The 21,957-nt window shown below is 37.6% G+C and overlaps 1 protein-coding gene across 7 annotated transcripts in view; it reads left to right on the top strand.

Annotated features, from left to right (window-relative positions):
• The window catches only part of FUT8 (fucosyltransferase 8), a 356,276-nt gene that overhangs the window by 327,831 nt on the left and 6,488 nt on the right, over positions 1–21,957 (top strand). For all 7 annotated transcript variants that reach the window (XM_032246077.1, XM_032246075.1, XM_032246076.1 and 4 more), the window contains 3 exons: positions 6,666–6,912; positions 9,031–9,207; positions 18,246–18,396. In XM_032246077.1, coding sequence (XP_032101968.1) covers positions 6,666–6,912; positions 9,031–9,207; positions 18,246–18,396 — 575 coding nt within the window. The remainder of the gene's footprint in view (positions 1–6,665; positions 6,913–9,030; positions 9,208–18,245; positions 18,397–21,957) is intronic.

Here is a 21,957-nt window from a genome sequence, read left to right as displayed (position 1 = left end):
CCAATATCCTGGAGAGTTTCCCAATATTTGCTTTTAGTAGTTTCATAGTTTGAGGTCTTAAATTTAAGTCTTTAATTCATTTTGATTTGTTTTGCATATATGGTGAGAGATTGGGGTCTAGTTTCATTCCTGAGCATATGGATATCCAGTTTTCCCAGCACCATTTATTGAAGAGACTTTACTTTCCCCAGCGTACGTTCTTTGCATCTGTGCTAAAAATGAGTTCACTGTCAATGTATAAATTTGTTTCTGGGCTCTCTATTTCATTCCATTGGTCTATGTGTCTGTTTTTATGCTAGTACCATTCTGTTTTGGCTACTATAGCTGCATAGTATAATTTGAAGTCAGGTAATGTGATTCCTGTGGTTTTGTGCTTTTTGCTTAGGACAGCTTTGGTTATCCTGTGTTTTTTGTGGTTCCATATACATTTTATTTATTTATTTATTTAGTAGACATGGAGTCTTATTATCTTTGCATGGTTTGTCTCAAACCCCTGGCCTCAAGCCATCCTCCCGCTTTGGCCTTCCAAAGTGTTGGGACTATAGATGTGACCTGCCACATCCTCATATAAGTTATAAGATTTTTTTTTTCTATTTCTGTGGAAAAAGTCATTGGTATTTTCATAGGGATTGCTTTAAATCTATAGATTGCTTTGGATAGTATGGGCATTTTAACAATATTGATTCTTCCAATCTGTGAACATGAAATACCTTTCCATTTTTTGGTGTTCTCTTCAATTTCTTTCATCAGTGTTTTATAGTTTTAATTGTAGAGATCTTTCACATCTTTGGTTAAGGTAATTCCTAGGTATTTAACTTTATTTGTAACTATTGTAAATTGGATTACTTTTTGGATTTCTTTTTCAGATTGTTCACTGTTGACATATAGAAATGCTACTGATTTTTGCATGTTGATTTTGTATCCTGCAACTTTACTGAATTTATCAGTTCTAATAGTTTTTTTGGTAGAATCTTTAGGTTTTTCCAAATATAGTGTCATATTATGTGCAAACAAGGATAATTTGATTTCTTTCTTTCTAGTTTGGACACACTTTATTTCCTTCTCTTGTCTGATTGCTCTAGCTAGAATTTCCAGTACTATGTTGAATAACGGCAGTGACAATGTGCATCTTTGTTGTGTTCCAGATCTTAGAGAAATAGTTTTCAGTTTTTCCCCACTCTATGATATTAGCTGTGGGTCTATGGCATATGGCTTTTATTATGTTGAGACATGTTCCTTTTATACTCAGTTTAACTTTTTAAGGGTTTTTATCATGAAGTGATGTTGAATTTTATCAAATGCTTTTTCTGCATCAATTGAAATGATCACGTGGATTTTGTTCTTCATTCTGTTAATATGATGTGTCTCATTGATTGATTTGCATATGCTCAACCATCCTTGCATCTCTGGGATCAGTATCACTTGGTCATGAATCATTGTTTCAATTTCATTTATTTCTGCTCTGATCTTTATTAATTCTTCCCTTTTACTAATTTTGGGTTTGGTTTGCTCTTAGTTCTTTAAGATACATTATTAGGTCATTTATTTGAAGATTTTCTACTTTTTTCATGTAGGCACTTACTGCTATAAATTTCTCTGTTAGTACTGCTTTCACTGTATCTCATACGTTTTGGTATGTTGTGTTTCTATTATCATTTGTTTCAAGAAATTTTTAATTTCCTTCTTAATTTCTTTGTTGATCCACTGGTCTTTAAGGAGCATATTGTTTAATTTCCATGTGTTTGTATAGTTTTCAAAATTCCTCTTGTAATTGATTTCTTGTTTTATTTCATTGTGGTCTGAGAAGATACCTGAGGCTGGGTTCAGGGGCACATACCTCTGGTGCTAGCTACTCTGGAGGCTGAGGTGGGAGGATCGCTTGAGCCTGGAAGGCAGAGGCTGCAGTAAGCTGAGGTCATACCACTACACTCCAGCCTGGGCAAGAGTGAGACCCTGTCTCAAAAAAAAAAAAAAGAAAGAAAGAAAAAAAAAAAAAACCTTGATATCATTTCAATTTTGTGAATGTGACATTATTTTAATGTTTCATAGTTGTTTTGTGACCTAATATATTGTCAGTTCTTGTCGTACTATCCATGTGCTGAGGAAAAGAATGTGTATTCTGAAACCATTGGGTAAAATGTTCTATAAGCATTTATTAGGTCCATTTGGTCTACAATGCAGAGTAAGTCTGATGTTCCTTTGTTGATTTTCTGTCTGTCCAATCCTGAAAGTGGAGTGTTGAAATCTCCAGCTATTACTGTATTGGGGTCTACCTCTCTCGTTAGCTGTAATAATATTTGCTTTATGTATCTGGGTGCTCCAATGTTGAATGCATATATATTTACAATTATCTCCTCTTGATGAATTGATCCCTTTATCATTATATAATGACCTTCTTTGACCCTTTTTATAGTTTTTGTCTTGAAATCTATTTTGTCTATTATAGGCATAGCCACTCCAGCTCTTTTTTGGTTTTCATTGGCATGAAATACCCTTTTCCATCCCTTTATTTTTAGTCTGTGTATGTCTTTATACTTGAAGTATGTTTCTTGTATGAAACAGATCATTGCATCTTGTGTTTCTTATCCATTCAGCCACTCTGTGTCTTTGTATTGGAGAATTTAGTTTGTTTCCATTCAGTGTTACTATTGATAAGTAAGGTCTTACTCCTGCCATTTTGTTATTTGTTTTCTGGCTGTTTTGTGGTCTTCTCTTCTCTCTTTTCTTCCTTTCTACCTTCCTTTTAGTGAAGGTGATTTTCTCTGGTGGTATGTTTTAATTTCTTGCTTTTTATTTTTTTGTGTGTATTCATTACATTTTTTTGATTTGAGGTTATCATGAGGCTTGCAAATAACTTATAGCCTGTTATTTTAAACTGATGACAACTTGACACTAATTGCACCAACAAACAAGCAATGAAAAAGAAATCTATTCTGTACTTTAATTTTGTCCCCCTCACACACACTTTTTTAACTTTTTGTTATTTCTATTTATATCTTATGGTACGAAGTATGTCTTGAAAAGTTGTTGTACTTATTTTTGATTGGTTCATCTTTTAGTCTTTTACTTAAGATATGAATAGCTTACATATCACAATTACAGTTTTATAATATTAAGCGGTTTTTTTGTGTACTTAGTATTACCAGTGAGTTTTGTACCTTCAGATCATCTTTTTATTGCTCATTAACATCTTTTTCTTTCAAATTGAAGAACTCCATTTAGCATTTCTTGTAGAACAGGTCTGATGTTGATGAAATCTCTCAGCTTTTGTATGTCTGGGAAAGTCTTTATTTCTTATTTAGGTTTGAAGGATATTTTCACTGGAGATACTATTCTAGGGTAAAAGTTTTTTTCCCTCAGTACTTTTTGTCATACCACTCTCTTCTGGCCTATAATGTTTCCATTGAAAAGTCTGCTGTCAGACATATTGGAGCTCCATGGTATGTTATTTATTTATTTTTCTTTTCTTTTCTTTTTTTTTTTTTTTTTTTTTTTTGAGATGGAGTTTTGCTCCTTTTGCCCAGGCTGGAGTGCAGTGGCACAATTTCAACTCACTGCAACCTCCGCCTCCTGGGTTCAAGCAATTTTCCTGCCTCAGCCTCTTAAGCTGGGACTACCGGCAACCACCACCACACCTGGCTACTTTTCGTATTTTTAGTAGAGAAGGGGTTTCACCACGTTGGCCAAGCTGGTCTTGAACTCCTGACCTTAGGTGATCCACCTGACCTTAGGTGATCCATGTTGGCCTCCCAACATGCTGGGATTACAAGCGTGAGCCACTGCACCTATCCTGTTTTTTTCTTTTGCCTTTAGGATCCTTTCTTTATCCTTGACCTTTGTAGGTTTGATTATTACATGCCTCGAATGGTAGTCTTCTTTGGGTTAAATCAGGTTGATGTGTAACTTTCTTATACTTATATATTGATATCTTTGTCTAGAATTGGGACATTCTCTTTTGTTATCCCTTTGAATAAACATTCTGTTCCTGTCTCTCTCTGCCTGCTCCTTAAGGCCAACAACTGTTAGATTTGCCCTTTTGAGACTATTATCTAGATCTTATAGGCATGCTTCATTATTTTTTATTCTTTTTTCTTTTGTCTCTCTTGACAGTATATTTTCAAATAGCCTGTCTTTAAGCTTACCAATTTTTTAATCTACTTGATGACTTCTGTTAAGAGACTCAGTATGTCAGTTGCATTTTTCAGCTCCAGAATTTTTGCTTGATTCCTTTTAATATTTCAACCTCTTTGTTAAATTTATCTCATAGGATTCTGAATTCCTTGTGTTATCTTGAACTTCTTTGCATTTCCTCAAAATAGATCTTTTGAATTCTCTGCCTGAAAGGTCACATATATGTATGTCTTCAGGATTTGGTTCCTGGTGCCTTATTTAGTTTGTTTTTCAAGGTCATGTTTTCCTTGATTGTCTTGATGCTTGTGGCTGTTCATTGTGTCTGGGCATTGAAAAGTTAGGTATTTATTGTAGTCTTCACAATCTGGCCTTTTTTTATACCTGTCTTGGGAATGCTTTCCAGATATTTGAAGGGAACTGGGTGTTGTGATCCAGTTTTGGTCATTGCAGCCATATCTACATTAGGGGACACCCCAAGCCCAGTAATGCTGTTGTTCTTGCAGGCTTGCAGAGGTACAACCTTGGTGGTCTTGAATAAGGTTTAGAAGAATTATCTGGATTACCAGGCAGAGACTGTTGTTCTCTTCCCTTAATTTGTCCCAAACAATTAGATTCTCTGATTCCATGCTCCAAGCTGCTTGTAGCTAGAGGGGCCGGTGACACAAGCTGTTCTGTGGCTACCACCACTGGAACTGCACTAGGTCAGACCTGAAACCAGCACTGGATCTCACCCAGGGCCCACTGTAACCACTACCTGGCCACCTCCTGTGTTGGCTCAGAGTCCTAGGGCTCTACAGTGAGCAGGTGGCAAAAACAGTCAGGCTTCCGTCCATCCCTCCAGAACAGAGATGCTATCTGGGAGCCAGCATCTGGAGTTGGAAACCTTAGAACCCTACCTGGTACTCTGTTCTCCTATAGCTGAGCTGGCACCCAAACCACAGAGAAAGTGCTTCCCACATTTCACTTTTCTTTCCGTAGGCAAAACTGTTTCTCCCTATGGCCACTACCACTACAGGCCCACAGGGATTATTGCCAGGCTACTGCTCATGTTCACTTAAGGCCCAAGGACTCTTCACTCAGCTTGTGGTGAATGCTGCCATACCTTGGACTCGCCCTTCAGGGCATTGAGCTCCCCTCTGGGCCAGGCAGGTTCAGGAATGCCATACAAGAACCAAGCCCTGGAATCAGGGCCCCCAAGTGCCCGCTTGGTGCTCTGTTCTACTGTGTCTGAGCTGGTATCCAAGTTGCAAGACAAAGTTCTCTTTTCTTTTCCCTTTCCTCTGCTCAAGTAGAAGGAAGAGGTCTCTTGGAGCTGTGAACTGCGCTGCCTTAGATTAGGGAAAGGATGGCATAAGGGCATAAGCACTGCCTTAGGCACCTCAGCTGGTGTCTCATTAGGTTACATGCCCCCCTCAAAGTCCAGTAGCTCTTGAGCCCAGCAAAGCATTAAGACTTGCCTAGAAATTGCAGTTCTTGTGGCCTAGACTACCTTTCGGGATTTTTTAGGGCCCCAGGACACTTTAGCCTATAGTGATGAGACTTGCTGAAACTCAGGCTCTGACCGCTGGGATGGACATTTCCCCTCTGGCTAAGGCACATCTAAATTCTCCCTCCATGGGCATTGGCTGAGTTCTTTGCCAATAGCCTGGGTGTTGCTTGCCAATTGGCCTAGTGTTGCTTTCTGCTATAACCTGGCAACACTGAGTTCCAGTGGAAAGTCCCACAGTCACTGTGCTCTCCCTCCCCCAAGCATACAGATTCTTTACACCACACAGCCACTGCATCGGGGGTGGAGAAGGGGCGACATAGGCAATTCAAGACTGTCTTTCTTACTCTCTTCAGTGCCTCTTTCAGCAATATGAAGTTAAAATCGGGTATTGTGATCACTCACCTGATTTTTGGTTCTTGTGAAGGTGCTTTTTTATGTAGTTAGTTGTTAAATTTGGTTTTCCTTTGGTGTGGCAGCAATTGGTTGAGCCTTCTAATCAGCCGTCTTGCTTCATCTCCCTCCAATAAGTTTATTCGGGGCCAAAAATAAAAAGACTTTAGAATTATCTAATTTTTTTCTTTAAAAGATATAGATGATTGTCTTATAATCTTCAGATTTGTGCTCTGTAATGCAAGAGCAATTTGCTATAATGAAAAGCTAGAAGTTTTGAGATCACTTTGTTGTCTAATTCTAAAACAACAATAACAGAAAAACAGAACTTTGCTAGCTGGCTATGTCTACTTTCATTCTTTGATTAGATACTTTGAGTTCTGGATACCATGAGGTGTTGCCATGACAGCATGTTATGATAGAAATTTTTAGAAAAGACCAGAGACTTGAGAGGTAGACCAACCTGCATGTAAAATTCAGCTCCATCACTTTCGCTCTGGTATTTTGGGCAAGCTATTTAACTTCCTTTGTAAAGTGAAGATTATACTTCTTTAGAGTTGCTATGAGGATGAAAGCACTCAGAGTGAGTTCTTGTTAAATGGTAGATGTATAAGGAATACTGTGTAGTAATGACTATATGTTTTGATATTGTCAGGTGAAGTGAAGGACAAAAATGTTCAAGTGGTCGAGCTTCCCATTGTAGACAGTCTTCATCCCCGTCCTCCGTATTTACCTTTGGCTGTACCAGAAGACCTCGCAGATCGACTTGTACGAGTACATGGTGACCCTGCAGTGTGGTGGGTGTCTCAGTTTGTCAAATACTTGATCCGCCCACAGCCTTGGCTAGAAAAGGAAATAGAAGAAGCCACCAAGAAGCTTGGCTTCAAACATCCAGTTATTGGGTAAGAACCTGATTTTTTTCCTCCAACTGTGATATGTAGTAGTAGGGTTATGTATCTTTACAATATATTGTTAATTTTACAATATATAGTTTAATTTTTATAGCCCCACCAAAGAACGGAGGTTCTAGAGTTATCCTAAGGGCACAGGGAGACTATTCATTTTTTTTGTTTACTTAGAACAGCTGAGAAAATTGCTTAGTAGTGTTCTATTACTGTCTCCAGTGCTCCTCTTCCTTTGGTTCTTTCTTCTCTTACCACGGCTCTCTTTTGACTTTTGTTGTTGTTGTTTTTGAGATAGGGTCTCACTCTGTTACCCAGGCTGAAGTATAGTGGCTCACTGCAGCCTCGACCTTCCTAGGCCCAAGTGATCCTCCTGCCTCAGCCTCCCAAGTATAATAGCTGGGTTGATAGGCATGTACCACCATGTCCAGCTTCTTTTTATTTTTATTTTCATATTTCCCACCTCCCCATCTTTCCTTATGTCTTAGTCTTCATATGTAGCAAAGTTATTGACCCCATTCTAAGTGTTAGAGCTAAAGGAAGGTACATGTGAAATCAGAATATCAAATCACATTTCTTCTCATGTAACTTTTGATTGAAATTCAGTGGAATCATTTGTTCTGCCCCACTTCATCTCTATAGAGCACACTGAACAACTCCCATTTCCCCAGAGAAAGGGTGATTATGAAGGATGCGGGAAGGAAAAGGTGATCGAATTAGATGTTCATATGATTGTATCCACATCTGGATTATAGTCTGAAATACAAAGCAAAGAATAGCCATGAAGATGGCAGAGTAACAGTAGGGAAATCAAACCCTCACTCCAGATTCATAATAAAAAACTGGCCTTAGACTTGGTCTAAGGCATACCCATATGCTGTAACCTAAAGGTACACAAATCTACCTTTTTCTGTTTCTACATATGAATAGTGATTTAGCAGTCTGGGGGGAGGGGAAGGCAAGATTTAAGGAGGATCTTTTAATTTATGAAAATAAACTTTTTATTTCCATTAATACTACTTTGGGGCCAGGCACTGTGGCTCATGCCTGTAATTGCAACACTTTGGGAGGCTGAGGCAGATGAATCACTTGAGCCCAGGAGTTTGAGAAAACTCAACCTAGGCAACATGGTTGAAACCCCATCAATACAAAAAAAAAAAAAATGCAAAAATTAGCCAGGCATGGTGGCACATGCCTGTAGTCCCAGCTGTTCAGGATGCTGAGGTAGGAGGATCACTTGAGCCTGGTAGGCAGAGATTGAAGTGAGCCATAATCGTGCCATTGCACTCCAGCCTGTGCAACAGAGCAAGACCTTGTCTTAAAAAAATTACTTTGGAAGCACTAAGATGAGAGGAGAATGGTCAGTGCATTATTCCACGCAGTACAGTGTGAATTGGTGTCCGCAATTTTACAATTTTGGGCTTTTCTTAAATATGACAGATGAAATCAGTATCTGCTCACATTTGATATGGTGAAAAACAGAGAAAGGAAATTCATTATGCCCACAACAGAAGGGCTGGAATTGGCTCCATTTACCTAAAAAAGTAAAAGCCCTTAAAGGTTTGCCTGTCTTAATGGTGCGGTAAAAGTTTATCCAGGTCTGTGTTTTCCTTGAACAACTTTAAGTTCTGCTAGCTGGCAGTTAAAGTGACTCTACAGGGTAAAATAAAGAGAAAAACCCTTGGCATCAGAACTTTACAAATAATATCTTTAATGTTCTTTAGTAACAACTATGAATCCTGGCATCATCCTGGTAACAAAAATCTTGTTATATTCAGTTTTTTTCCAGACAGCTGGTTGCTGCCTAGCATGAAATGCCACTCTGAAATCTCCCATTTATTCCTAAGATGTGAATTATTTTCTCTGTAAGAAAGCATTCTTCAAAGGCTTTGCTTATTTTCTAATTCCCATTATATTGTTTAGCCTGCAAATATTTTTAGAATATGTATTTTTGAGTTTTTAAAATGCTGTGTGTTTTACTTTTTCTAATGGTGAAAATGAAAGAAAAATAAGTTTAAAATACCTATAATGCCACCACAAGTAGGAGTATAAATTGAGTACCCCCAAAGCACTCAGTGGATCAGTACATTATCAGCAGAATCTGAATTTCTCCCCCAGAGTCCATGTCAGACGCACAGACAAAGTGGGAACAGAAGCTGCCTTCCATCCCATTGAAGAGTACATGGTGCATGTTGAAGAACATTTTCAGCTTCTTGCACGCAGAATGCAAGTGGACAAAAAAAGAGTGTATCTGGCTACAGATGACCCTTCTTTATTAAAGGAGGCAAAAACAAAGTAAGTTAGACCAACTAATGATTCTGGAGTGGGGTTGTCTCTTTCAGTTTAAAAGAATTCTTACTTCCCACGACTTGTGATTTTTTTATATTATTATTGCTAATTATTAGGGTTTTAAAAATTAAAGTGACTTTGTACTTGTATAACTGTCAATCTAGTAAATGCATTTTTATTAGCCATATCCAAGAATACCTTATAAGAAGTGTAAAGTGAACTGGACCACTGACATGCATTGTCACCAGCAATAATCATGATCGTCATTAAAAATATCACCCTACTTCTTGGTACCAAAATTTTCATTAGTCTGTTGGAGCTGCCATAAAGAAATAACAGACTGAGTGGCTTAAATTACAGAAATGTATTTCTCCCAGTTCTGAGGCTGGGAAGTTCAAGATCAAGGTGCTGGCAAGATAGATTTCATTTTCTCTTGGCTTGTAAGCAGCCACTATTTCACTGTGTGCTCTTGTGACCTCTTCGTGTATACAGAGAACAGGACAGTAAGTGTTCTGATGGCTCTACATATAAGGACACTAATCTTATGAGGGCCCCACTCTCATGACCTCATCTAGGCCAAGTTATTTCTCAGTGGTCCCATTTCCAAACATATCACATTGGGGTTAGGGATTCAACATAGGAATTTGTGGGGACATAAACAGTCAATCGATACTACTAGCCAGCTATACAGAGTGTTAGCAATAAAACCAGGTACTTACCATTTTGATTTCACTATCTTCACTAAGAGTTATAGGCAACTGAACACATATGTAAAGTTTTGCCTTATAATAATTTCTGGAATTTGAAAGCTACACTAAAGAAAGGTAAGGAATCAAAAAGTTAAGTTTTGTAAGTGGAGGACTAAAGACTACTAGTGTGTATTGGACAGTAACAATCATTTTGTGAGCTTACCTATACTTCAGGCATTGTGCTGGGTGCTGGGGATTTCATGATAAGCAAGATACTCCCTGCTGTCAAGGAATTCCCAAATGTAGTAGGGGAATAAACAGTTACACTACAGTGTATCAGTATTCTAGGGCTAACATGGGATATCATGAAAACACATAGATAAAGCACAAATCCTAACTGGACACTTCTTATAGGATCTGGGTAAACCTGGAGTTGTTCTTTATTTACTGTCAATAAAGGAAGGACGTATTAAATGTATGTGAAAGTAGGAAATTAAGGAGAAGAAAATTCTAGTCTTAGTTCTGCTTAGATGCTATGTCCTCCAGAAGTCATCCCTGAACCCTTGACTGGCTTGTGTTCCCTACTCTATGCAGTCCTCTATTGTAGTCTTTAGCACCTGCTTACTTCTGTCTCCTTCATTAGATTGTAAGCACTTGGACATAATATGTAGCTGTAGATAAATGCCCAGTAAATCTTAACTGATGTTGATTTCAATCCCATCAGTTTGGAAACATTAACAGTTAATCATTTAAGCTTTTTAGCTGTTTAATTAATGTATTTATTGTTCCACATATTTCAAATGGGGGTGAGGAAAAGAAATTTCAAAGTGAGGACTATGGTACAGGTATTAATCTAACTCATTAGTTAACAATTTAAATCCTCTTTCTACCTCTGAGTACTCCAAACTAACCTGAAGCAAATTGCCTTTTTTATTCAAGGCTTCCTCTCTTGAGCATGTATACACACTAGCATACATATGCGCACTCACACACACACAGATATGTATATATGTAAACAAAGGGCAAATAATCAGCCAAGTAATAATGATTTAATGTAAGAGGGGTTAAATGAACATTTGGATACAGAACACAATAAAAAATTCATAGCTTACCATGTTTCTTCAATTTAAAACACCAGACTTAATTTGTAGCTTGGTTGAAGTAAAAGATACTACTTTTGTCTACTCTTTGATTTGTTCTTGAATGCATCACAAACTTTTTCCCTTATTTTCTTGATGAGCAAATTAATTCATGCTTGTTTAAAAATACAGAAGTTGGTAAATACTGTATTAGTTCATTTTCATGCTGTTGATAAAGTCATACCCCAGACTGGGCAATTTACAAAAGAAAGAGGTTTAATGGACTTACAGTTACATATCTCTGGAGAGGCCTCACAATCATGGTGGAAGGTGAAAGGCATGTCTCACATGGTGGCAAACAAGAAAAGAGAGCTTGTGCAGGGAAACTCCCATTTTTAAATCCATTTGCTCTTGTGAGACTTATTCACTATCACAAGAACAGCATGGGAAAGACTTGCCCCCGTGATTCAGTAACCTCCCACAGGGTCCCTCCCACAGCTCATGGGAATTCAAGATGAGATTTGGGTGGAGACACAGCCAAACCATATCATTCCTCCCTCCCAAATCTCATGTCCTCACATTTCAAAACCAGTCATACTTTCCCAGCAGTCCCCCTAAGTCTTAACTCATTTAAGCATTAACTCAAAAGCCCACAGTCCAAAGTCTCATACAAGACAAGGCAAGTCCCTTCTGCCTATGAGCCTATAAAATCAGAAGTAAGTTAGTTACTTCCTGGATACAGTAGGGATACAGGCATGGATAAGTACAGCCATTCCAAATGGGATAAATTGGCCAAAACAAAGGGGCTACAGGCCCCATGAAAGTCCGAAATCCAGTGGGGCAGTCAAATCTTAAAGCTTCAAAATGATCTCCTTTGACTCCATGTCTCACATCCAGGTTACACTGATGCAAGAGGTGGGCTCCCACAGCCTTGGGTAGCTCCACCTTTATTGTTTTGCAGGGTATAGCCCCGCCTGTCCCCCCGCCAGCTGCTTTTACTGGCTGGCATTGAGTGTCTGTGGCTTTTCCAGGTACATGGTGCAAGCTGTTGGTGGATCTACCATTCTGGGGTCTGTAGAACAATGGCCCTCTTCTAACAGCTCCACTTGGTGGTGCCCCAGTAGGGACTCTATGTGGGAGCTCCAACCCCACATTTGTCTTCTGCACTGCCCTAGCAGAGGTTTCCATGAGAACCTCATTCCTGCAGCAAACTTCTGCCTGGGCATCCAGGTGTTTTTATATATCCTCTGAAATCCAGGCAGAGGTTCCTAAACCTCAGTTCCTGACTTACGTGCATCCGCAGGCCCAACACCATATGGAAGCTGCCAAGGCTTAGGGCTTCCACCCTCTGAAGCAACAGCCTGAGCTCTACTTAGCCCCTTTTTGTCATGGCTGGAGTGCCTGGAACAGAGGCCACAGCAGAGGGACTCTGGCCCCTGCCTACAAAACCATTTTTTCCTCCTAAACCTCCAGGTCTGTGATGGGAGGGGCTGCCACAAAATCTCTGACATGCACTAGAGACATTTTTCCCATTGTGTTGGTGATTAACATTCAATTCCTGGTGACTTATGCAAATTTCTGCAGTTGGCTTGAATTTCTTCTCAGAAAATGGGATTTTCTTTTCCATCACATTGTCAAGCTGCAAATTTTCCAAACTTTTATGCTCTGCTCCCCTTATAAAACTGAGTGCCTTTAGCAGCACCCAAGTCATCTCTTGAAAGCTTTGCTGCATAGAAGAAGTTTCTTCTGCCAGATACCCTAAGTCATCTCTCTCAAGTTTAAAGTTCCACAAATCTCTAGTGCAGGGACAAAGTGCTGCCAGTCTGTTTGCTAAAACATAAGAGTCACCTTTGCTCCAGTTTGCAGCAAGCTCTGAGACCACCTCAACCTGGATTTCATTGTTCATATTGCTATCAGCATTTTGGGCAAAGCCATTTAACAAGTCTCTAGGAAGTTCCAAACTTACCCACATTTTCCTTCTTCCTCTGAGCCCTCCAAACTGTTCCATCCTCTGCCTATTACGCAATTCCAAAGTCACTTCTACATTTTCAGGTATCTTTTCAGCAGCACTCCACTTCTGGTACCAATTTACTGTATTAGTCCATTTTCCCACTGCTAATAAAGACTTACTCGAGACTGGACAATTTACAAAAGAAAGAGGTTTAATGGACTTACAGTTCCACATAGCTGGGGAGGCCTCACAATCATGGTGGAAGGCGAGAGGCATGACTCACATGGTGGCAGACAAGAGAAGAGCTCTTACGCAGGGAAACGCCTGTTTTTAAAACCATTGAATCTTGTGAGACCTATTCACTATCACAACAACAGCACAGGAGAGGTTTGGAAACACAGCCAAACCATATCATTTCCCTAGCAAGGAAAAAGTATTATCCTTAATCCCATGTATGTAGTGTCGTTTTTTAATACAGCCGTGTACCATATAACATTTCAGCCAGTGTTGAAACACCTGTGTAATGGTGGTTCCATAGATTATAATACTGTACTTCTGTACTTTTTCTATGTTTAGATACACAAATACTTACCATTGTGTTACAACTACCTTCACTATTCAATACAATAACATGCTGTACAGGTTTGTAGCCTAGGAGCAGTAAGTCATTCCATATAGCCTGGGTGGGTATATATGTGTAACCTAGGTATGGTGTAGTTGGCTGTGCCATCCAGGTTCTTTTAAATACACTCTATGATGTTTGCATGGAAATAACATTGCCTAATGATGTATTTCTCAGAACATATCCTCTTTGTTAAGTGGAGCATGACTGTAGTTGATTGAATTCTATATAATTTAAACCCTTTTCACTTAATATAGCAATAGATCCATTCCCTTGGGTTGCTAAAACAGTCATTGTAAACATCTTTTTTTTTTCTGCTTTGTCACCCAGGCTGGAATGCGGTGGTGCAAGCATGGCTCACTGCAGCCTCAACCTCCTGGGCCCAAGAGATCCTCCTTCCTCAGCTTCCCAAGTAGCTGGGACCATTGGCATGCATCATCATGCCTGGCTGCCTTTTGGGGGTAGAGATGGGATCGCATGCTGTTCAGGCTGGTCTCGAACTCCTTGGCTCAAGCAGTCCCTCCCGCCTGTCCTCCAAAATGCTGGGATTACTGATGTGAGCCACCATGCCCAGCCTAAACATCTTTTTTAATGACTACATACATATATACTGTATGGATATGCCATTGCTTATTTGACCAACTGTTCTCCTAATATTAGACAGATTATTTCCAATGTCTCATTCTTATAAGCAATGCTTTGATGTATGCCTAATTATCCACATTATTTCCTTAAGCCAGCTTTCTAGAGTTGAAAGTATTTAGATGCAAGGATATGAACTATTTTTTTTTTTTTAGACAGTGTCTAGGCTAGAGTGCAGTGGCAGGATCTCAGCTCATTGCAGCCTTGACCTCCTGGGTTCAATGATCCTTCCACCTCAGCCACCTGAGTAGCTGGGACTACAGGCTCATGCCACCACACCCAGCTAGATATAAACATTTTATAGCTTTGATCCATAGCAGAGCATGACAGTTTTATACCAACAACCCTTGTAGTACAGTTGGCAGTATGTACTTGGACTGCAGGAATAGTAAAACTAGAATTTCCTCCTTGTAGCCAACAGCTATAACTCCCCTCCCAGTGGTAGTCCAAGCAGCAATTTCCTCTATATTCTGTTATAAATATAGTAGTAGCCTTTTTTCTCTTTGTAAATTGTTTTATTTTTATTTTCGACTTGAGTCATTTCTCAGGGATTTAAATGCTGGGTTTTTTGTTTTTTGTTTTTTTTTCTTTTTTCTTTTACTTAAATGTTTTTCCACTCTGATTTAACTCTGCTTTAAACCACTCAGGACTGGTGTTGATACCTAAGCAAATCATAATACCTCTGCCATTGTTTTAGGAGACCAAAAGCATGAATTAATCTCTTAAGAAAGTATATAGTGTCCAAGGTAGTCATTATAAGACTTTTCTGCTTCAAGAGAGTGAAGAGATGAAGAATTAAATGATGTATAGTGTTCACACAGTCAGAGAAGAATCCATTTTCTGGGTTGCTCATTCTTTGAAAAGAGGTTAAAATTCGCTTTATACACATAGCTTCTACGTGAAGATGATCAGTTAACGCTTTGTGGCTTGGTTATTACACTTCAGTCTTCTCCATGTTAAGATTTAGTTCATCCATAAGATTTTACCACCAGCATCACAGTGACTGTGGCAGTCATTGCTATTGTGGCAGTCTTTTAAGTAGTCCAGTATTATAGTGTTTGAGTCACAAAATCATTGACAGTCAAAGAAATAAGAACCATTAAAGCTGGCTATCCAATATTGTATTCTAAGATTGTGGAGATTAGGGATGGGGTTAAAATAGGAAGAAAAACAAGTCTTCAAAAGTCTCCCAGGTAAAATATTTACATATTGAGTTTATTTTTTATTTTTAAAATGCTGTACTTCTACTGTACTTTTTCAATGTTTAGATACACAAATACTTACCATTGTGTTACAACTTGTTAAAAGTTTTAATTTGTTAAAAGTTTTTGTGAAGTATTTGGTTGCCCTGTGAAACGAAGAATCAGCAATGAGTGGTATATTTGTTCACTGTTTTACTGAACCCCTATAATATGCTGGACACAGCACAGAGCACTAGGAATACAAAGTCAAAAGATAATATGTGGCTCCTTGTCTCAGGGAGTAACCAATGGGTAGACAATATACATGTAACACATAGTTACAATATAGTTAGATAAGCCTCCTGGAGTCTACGTATCAGGTACAATGAAGTCACAAAGAGGAATAAGTATCTCCTTCAGTCAAGAGAAGGACTTCAGAAAAGAACACCAGATAATAGTTTATAACTGCAAGCTAGTCCTTTGTTGATGATATAAAAATAAATTTTTATGAGGTGGAAAAAGAAAAAAAATTATTATTCCTAGTATCTGTAACCTCAAGGTAGAAGAATTCCTCCACTGACATACTTGAGGGCAAAAGACAAGAAGCATGTTTGTGCAAAAAGTTTCATGCTCATTATGAAAGGTATAAAATTTCCTTCTTCCATTATTCACTTTGTTTTGTTTGTGTATGTTTTGTTTTGTTTTGTTTTACATTTAGGTATCCTTTATAGAGCCATAGAGATAGGCCCAAGGGAACTCTTTTGCACATAGAGAAGGGCCTGAGGAACTTAGGTACCTTTTAAAAAAAAAAAATAGTGGTGGAGTTTTGCTATGTTGTCCAGGCTGGTCCTTGAACTCCTGAGTTCAAGCAATCTGCCTGCCTCAGCCTCCCAAAGTGCTGGAATTATAGGTGTGAGCCACCGCACCCAGCCTTAGGTACCCTTTTGATTTGGTTCCAGAGAGGGCTGTTTTATTTAAGAAGGCCGCTAATGTTAGTGTTACTTCTTGGTAAATTTATCACTCCTTTCTTTGTTTCACTGAGCATCCAAATCATGCTGACAAAGTTAGTCTTTATTCAAGGATAAAACCTATACTGGTTTGATCAGTTCCCCCTTTCTATCACCTTCCAGCATTTCATATTTCTTTGTTGCTGTTTCTGCTCCATGCCTGGGTATGCAGCTTCACAAGAATCACATTTAAACTATTTCTGGTTGTTTTCTTTTCAGAACAAATGTGACATTTTCTTCATCTCCTTGACTTTGAGCTGAAGAGGGCAAACTGTCAAAAATAATGAGGCCAAATGGATTTGAACACTGAATAGCAGTCTGAAACAGTGCTCAGAGACTTTGCCTTTATAGTCATTATTACAGAGGCAATGAGGGAAAGCTCCTTGGTGGCCATGAAATGAAGAGAAACTGAATCAGCTCTTAGGGGATTAGGAAAAGTTCCAGGCATAGGTAGCACTCACTTGTTCAAGTATTTATTCACATAGCATTGTGTTGAGTGCTAGATGCTGTGATCCAAAGAAAAATAAGTCACGGTCCTAACCTCTTTTGGAATACTGTTTGGAAGACAGACATGTAAACCGACTCCTAATGGTTCAAGGTTTCTATATAGGCACTATTATCCTTTCAGCAAATATTTATTCGTCCTCTATTATGTTCCATATTCTCTTCTGGGTGTATAATGCAGAATAAATGCCTCCTTTTCAAGGACTTATATTCCCATTAGGGATAATGCAAGTGGAGAATGGAAGCAGGCAGTACACAAACAGTAAATATATATTATATCAAGTAATAAAAGCTATGGAGAAAAATGTGGCTGATAAAAGGGATATGGATTGCTGCACTCCTCACCAATAAGGCGATATTTGAGCAGAGATCTAAAGAAGTAAGGAATAAAACCAGGTAGACATCTAAGGGGAAAGAATGCTTTATAATGATGGCTAGTATTTATTGAGCATTTACTATACCAGGTACTCTTCTAAGTGCTTTACATCACTTAATGTATTAATTCTTATGAACTTCTATAAGGTAGGTAAAATTATTGTTCTTTCATGTAACTTCCCAAGTTTTATAGCTTATCTCTGAATATCTAGCTCATATACTGAAAAATGATTGCATCTATACTAGAGTACAATTAAACCTTGAATTCAGAGTAGAATCATTTGAACATATGATAGACTTTTAAAAGATATCCTGGATGAATACTTTTAAACACATTCTATCTCTAGCAAGACTGCCAAAATATTACTTGGACATCTATAAGGAATGTGCTTCCATAAATTTATTAGAATGGGCTTTCTATTACTGTTATTAGGTAAAAGTAGATGGTTCTTTAAGAAGGATACAGGTTAAGGGAGACTGTTCTCACAAATTTTTAGAATATTCATCTCTTAACTTCTTTGTCTTATTAACTTGTAATGTCAATGAAGAAGACATTTACAAAGTCTAACCCAAATCTGAATTATCAAAAATTCTAAATTAAAAATTTTAATGTGGTTTTATCATGGTATTTATATTCTAAAGGAAAAGCCCAGTGACCAAATATGAAAGCAGTTTGAATAAACTCTTAGAAGTCACTCATTACAAAAAGAAAAAGGAGACATCAATTTTCAACTATTTCATGAATTGATAAAGGACATTTTGATGTGCGTATGTGTGTCTTATATGATATGCCAATAAAGTTTAATATACAGGGCATTTCAGAGTGGTTTCTGCCCCATTGATGGACTTCTAAGATGCCTCATCAACTACACTATTAAATGCTGTAATTAAAGGTCTCTTTTCTGTTAGAAAGCTCTTAGTCAAAGTAGCAAGTGTACCTTCTGATAGGATACTGTGTTTTCTGTGACTATCTATAAATTAATTTCTTTTTCAGGTACCCCAATTATGAATTTATTAGTGATAACTCTATTTCTTGGTCAGCTGGACTGCACAATCGATACACAGAAAATTCACTTCGTGGAGTGATCCTGGATATACATTTTCTCTCTCAGGCAGATTTCCTTGTGTGTACTTTTTCATCCCAGGTAAGGCAGACTTCCTTGTGTGTACTTTTTCATCCCAGGTAATACCATCTCAGTAGGGTATTTTAAAATAACCAGTACTTTTTGGTTGTATAGGAGTCAAAAAAAAATTTGTATGTCTATGTGTTTTTAATGTTCATTATTGTGACTCACGTGCAATTTTTCTGATACTCAGTAGTGATCCCTTTTGTGAAAGAATGAAAATAGCCATTCAAGTGCACCGAATATTTAGTTGTTTGCAAGCAGTGGCTGACTACATCTCCACTGAACCCAGTTACTGGAGTTGTTTAAAGTACCTGGCTTGTTCACAGCATTTAACAGAAACAAGTAATTAAGCTTACTTAATACTTTCTAATTTTGCATATAGTCAATATGTAACCAGAATCCATCCATTTCTACACAAGTGCACTGATACTGAGAGGCTTAAATGCCCTAAATTTTGCCTCAGTTAATTGCTTTACAGAAAGGAGTGTAAATGTAATTCCCTTTCAAGTTCTATTACATTTCTACCAAATGAGAAACTGTATGTTAAATTCAAGCAATACAATATCACAATTATTCTTTGAATTTAATTGTTGCAGATGATTGTATTTTATGGGTTTGGTGTTTGTGTTTTTATGAGTGGTCCAATCAGCTTTATATGCCGTGTGGAATATCAGTATAACAATATTTATTGTGGATTTTATTCTGTTCTCTTATTTATGCACATATTATTGATTAGTTCATTCAACCAGCTGCTAAATATGCTCAAAATTATACTAGATGCAGAGGAGATTTCAAAGGAGATTGAAGTTACAGTTCTTGCCCTGGTCCAGAATCTAATAAGCAAAGTACACACATGAAATAACTAGAGAATAATTACCAGAACTTATAAATTGGTTTAAGATAAATGTATGCTTAAATGCTGAGAAGAAGCAGAGAAAAGAAAAAAAAAAAAAGCCACATCATTTTCATGAGCGTATACTTCAGAGAGTAAAAGGAATGGATACTTTCTTATTACATGACAATATATGTTGTAATGATACAATTTTTGGAAAGATACCTATCCAGGCAAAGGTTACAAATTCCTTCAATATGGAATAAGAATACAGCTTACTACCCAAAGGTAGCTGCACAGAACACATAGCAGCAATCTTAATCAGAAGGGAAAATTTCTTCAGGTTCCCATGAAGGCATCTACTATTGATGTTTCTCCCTAATTGGAGTGCAGATGCTATCTTTAAGAAACTCTCATTTCCATTCTTATTGGAAGAAAGGGGCAAGGTTTATAAATACTTGGTTCCTTCCAACTGTTTTTGAGAATCTATGTACCTGCCTGATCAACAGATATATGTAACTGGTAACAACCTCCAAATATTCTTGATGCTTATTATTAGAATGAGTGAATGAAGAGTCACTTTCCCAAGTATGCCACCTTTTCTGTAGGCCTGGATTTTAGGCCTGCCTGAAGTCAACTCCTCTAGTCCAGGTTTCTCAACCAAGGCATTATTTTCGGCCAGATAATTCTTTGTTGTGAGGAGCCATATTGTGCACTATAGGATATTTAGCAGCATCCCTGGCCAGTAAGACCCTCACTTCAAGTTGTGACAACCAAAAATGTCTTCAGACATTGCCAGATATCCCCTGTGGGGCAAAATTGCCCTGGTCAAAAACCACTGTTCTAGTCATAAGACTCTAAAATTAAATAAATATATACATGTCTGAATGTTGACCAACCTCACATGTAGGTCGGCACTGAGACTTACAGGATTGTACTCATATTTTGCTTTTCTTCTCCCAACCCACCTTAGTAATAGGCTCATTCTGGAATAGAAAGAAATTTTTTTTCTTTACTCTTTTTTTTTTTTCCTTTTTGAAGTTATACTTTAGAATTTTGGCTCCTCATAACTCCTTTTAACCTAGAAATCAGGATCTCTGTCACTTCATGATGGTAGAATTCTGTCCAGGAGAAGAATATTGTTCTACTACTTTGTTTGGGTTTATGCATAATGTTGACCTCAGTGTGTTCAGACCTTGGGTCCAGAGAAGCAATTCATATGAAGAAAGAATGGTGCTGAGAAGACTTTTTCTGCCCAAAGGACTAAGGCTCATATTTATATATCAGATTGTTCCTAAAAGCTCTTGGCAGTCAAAGTTCACCCAAAATCATTTCACTCATTTGAACCTAAGCAAAACTCAAGCAATATTTCATAACCCAAAATAGACTTGAATATCTCAAAATATTTTATATTAGGGTTCAGAATAAAAGTTTAACAATAAAAATACCTCACATTTATATAGTGAGTAGCAGTTTGCCTAATGTGATTACCTCCATTATCATGTACCTTATTGGATGACTAACAGCTATAGCGTTTGAAATTGTAGAATAACTTCACATTCAGTGATAACTCTTTGGACTTACTTGTACCTCAGTATTTTTTTCAAATGTTTTAGTAAAGAAGTATTTAGTAAAGTTTAATGTTTTTGCAGTGTGAGTGAAATTGATTGCAGGATTATTATATAGCTTCTCTTACCATAAACCAAAATTGGAATTGTTTAAAAATGCCTAGAAATATGTTGTCATCAATGCCAACAGAGCATGAGAAAAAGTCACTGATGGGATAAAATGCCAAACCGTTGACCACAGATCACAGAACAAGAAAGAGGCAACCTGTGCTGTGGAGTCAGGCTATCTGTATTTGAGTCCAACTTTGACCATTTAGTGGCTGTGTGACCTTGAAAAAATTATTTAGCCTATCTCTTAACGGTTTATTTTTCTACATGTGAAAAAATAATAGTACCTATAGTATAGAGTTTTTGTGAGGATTAAGAAGTTATAAAAAGTAAGGCACTATGAGTAGTACCTAGCAATATAGCATTAAACACATTCGCTGCTATTATTATATATATATGGATAGGTAAAGGAATGTCTCTGCTTGTTAGAGAGACTCTATAGTATTTATTTTGCAGCTCTTTTTCACATGACTTCATTTCAGACTATATACTCTCACATTTATGAAACAAGCTATTCAAAGACTTCATTAGCTCTGCTTAGGTTTATAAATAAGATGAACAGCTAACATTCAGCATGTACATTTCTCTGGGCCAGTGTACCACCTCAACTTCATTTTGTTTAGCTTATAGAAAGAGAATATTGCCATATGATGTGATTTTTCAGAAACAAAGTTCTTCATTCCCAAAAGGTGAGTGAAGTCCTAGTATTTCTATGGCAAATGCAAGTAAATGTGTGTGTGTTGACTTTAGGGAAATTAATCTTCAGACTTTCGTATATATGTCATAGGCATTCTAGAAAATAGAGGAAGACTAAAGCCATACATCCAGAAGAGTGACAAAAGATAAACATTGAGAATAAGTTCAGCCCAGAATAAAAACATGGATAACCAGCTCTCAACTTTCTTTGATGATAATCTCATGTGCCAAGAGATGTTAGGAAGTGATACAAGTTTAATATCTCCTTCATAACTCTTTGACAGTCTTTAAGTTTTATTCATGTAAGCTTTCTGTCTCCTATACACTATCCTTTGAGTAATGTTATACCATATAACAATAGTGAGAACGAGTTGA

The sequence above is a fragment of the Sapajus apella genome, unplaced genomic scaffold (assembly GCF_009761245.1).
Source record: "Sapajus apella isolate SASKATOON/1434 unplaced genomic scaffold, GSC_monkey_1.0 scaffold59, whole genome shotgun sequence".
In the NCBI taxonomy this organism is placed as follows: Eukaryota; Metazoa; Chordata; class Mammalia; order Primates; family Cebidae; genus Sapajus; species Sapajus apella.
Note: the sequence above shows the minus strand (reverse complement) of the source record. Positions and strands in the feature narration are given on the sequence as shown.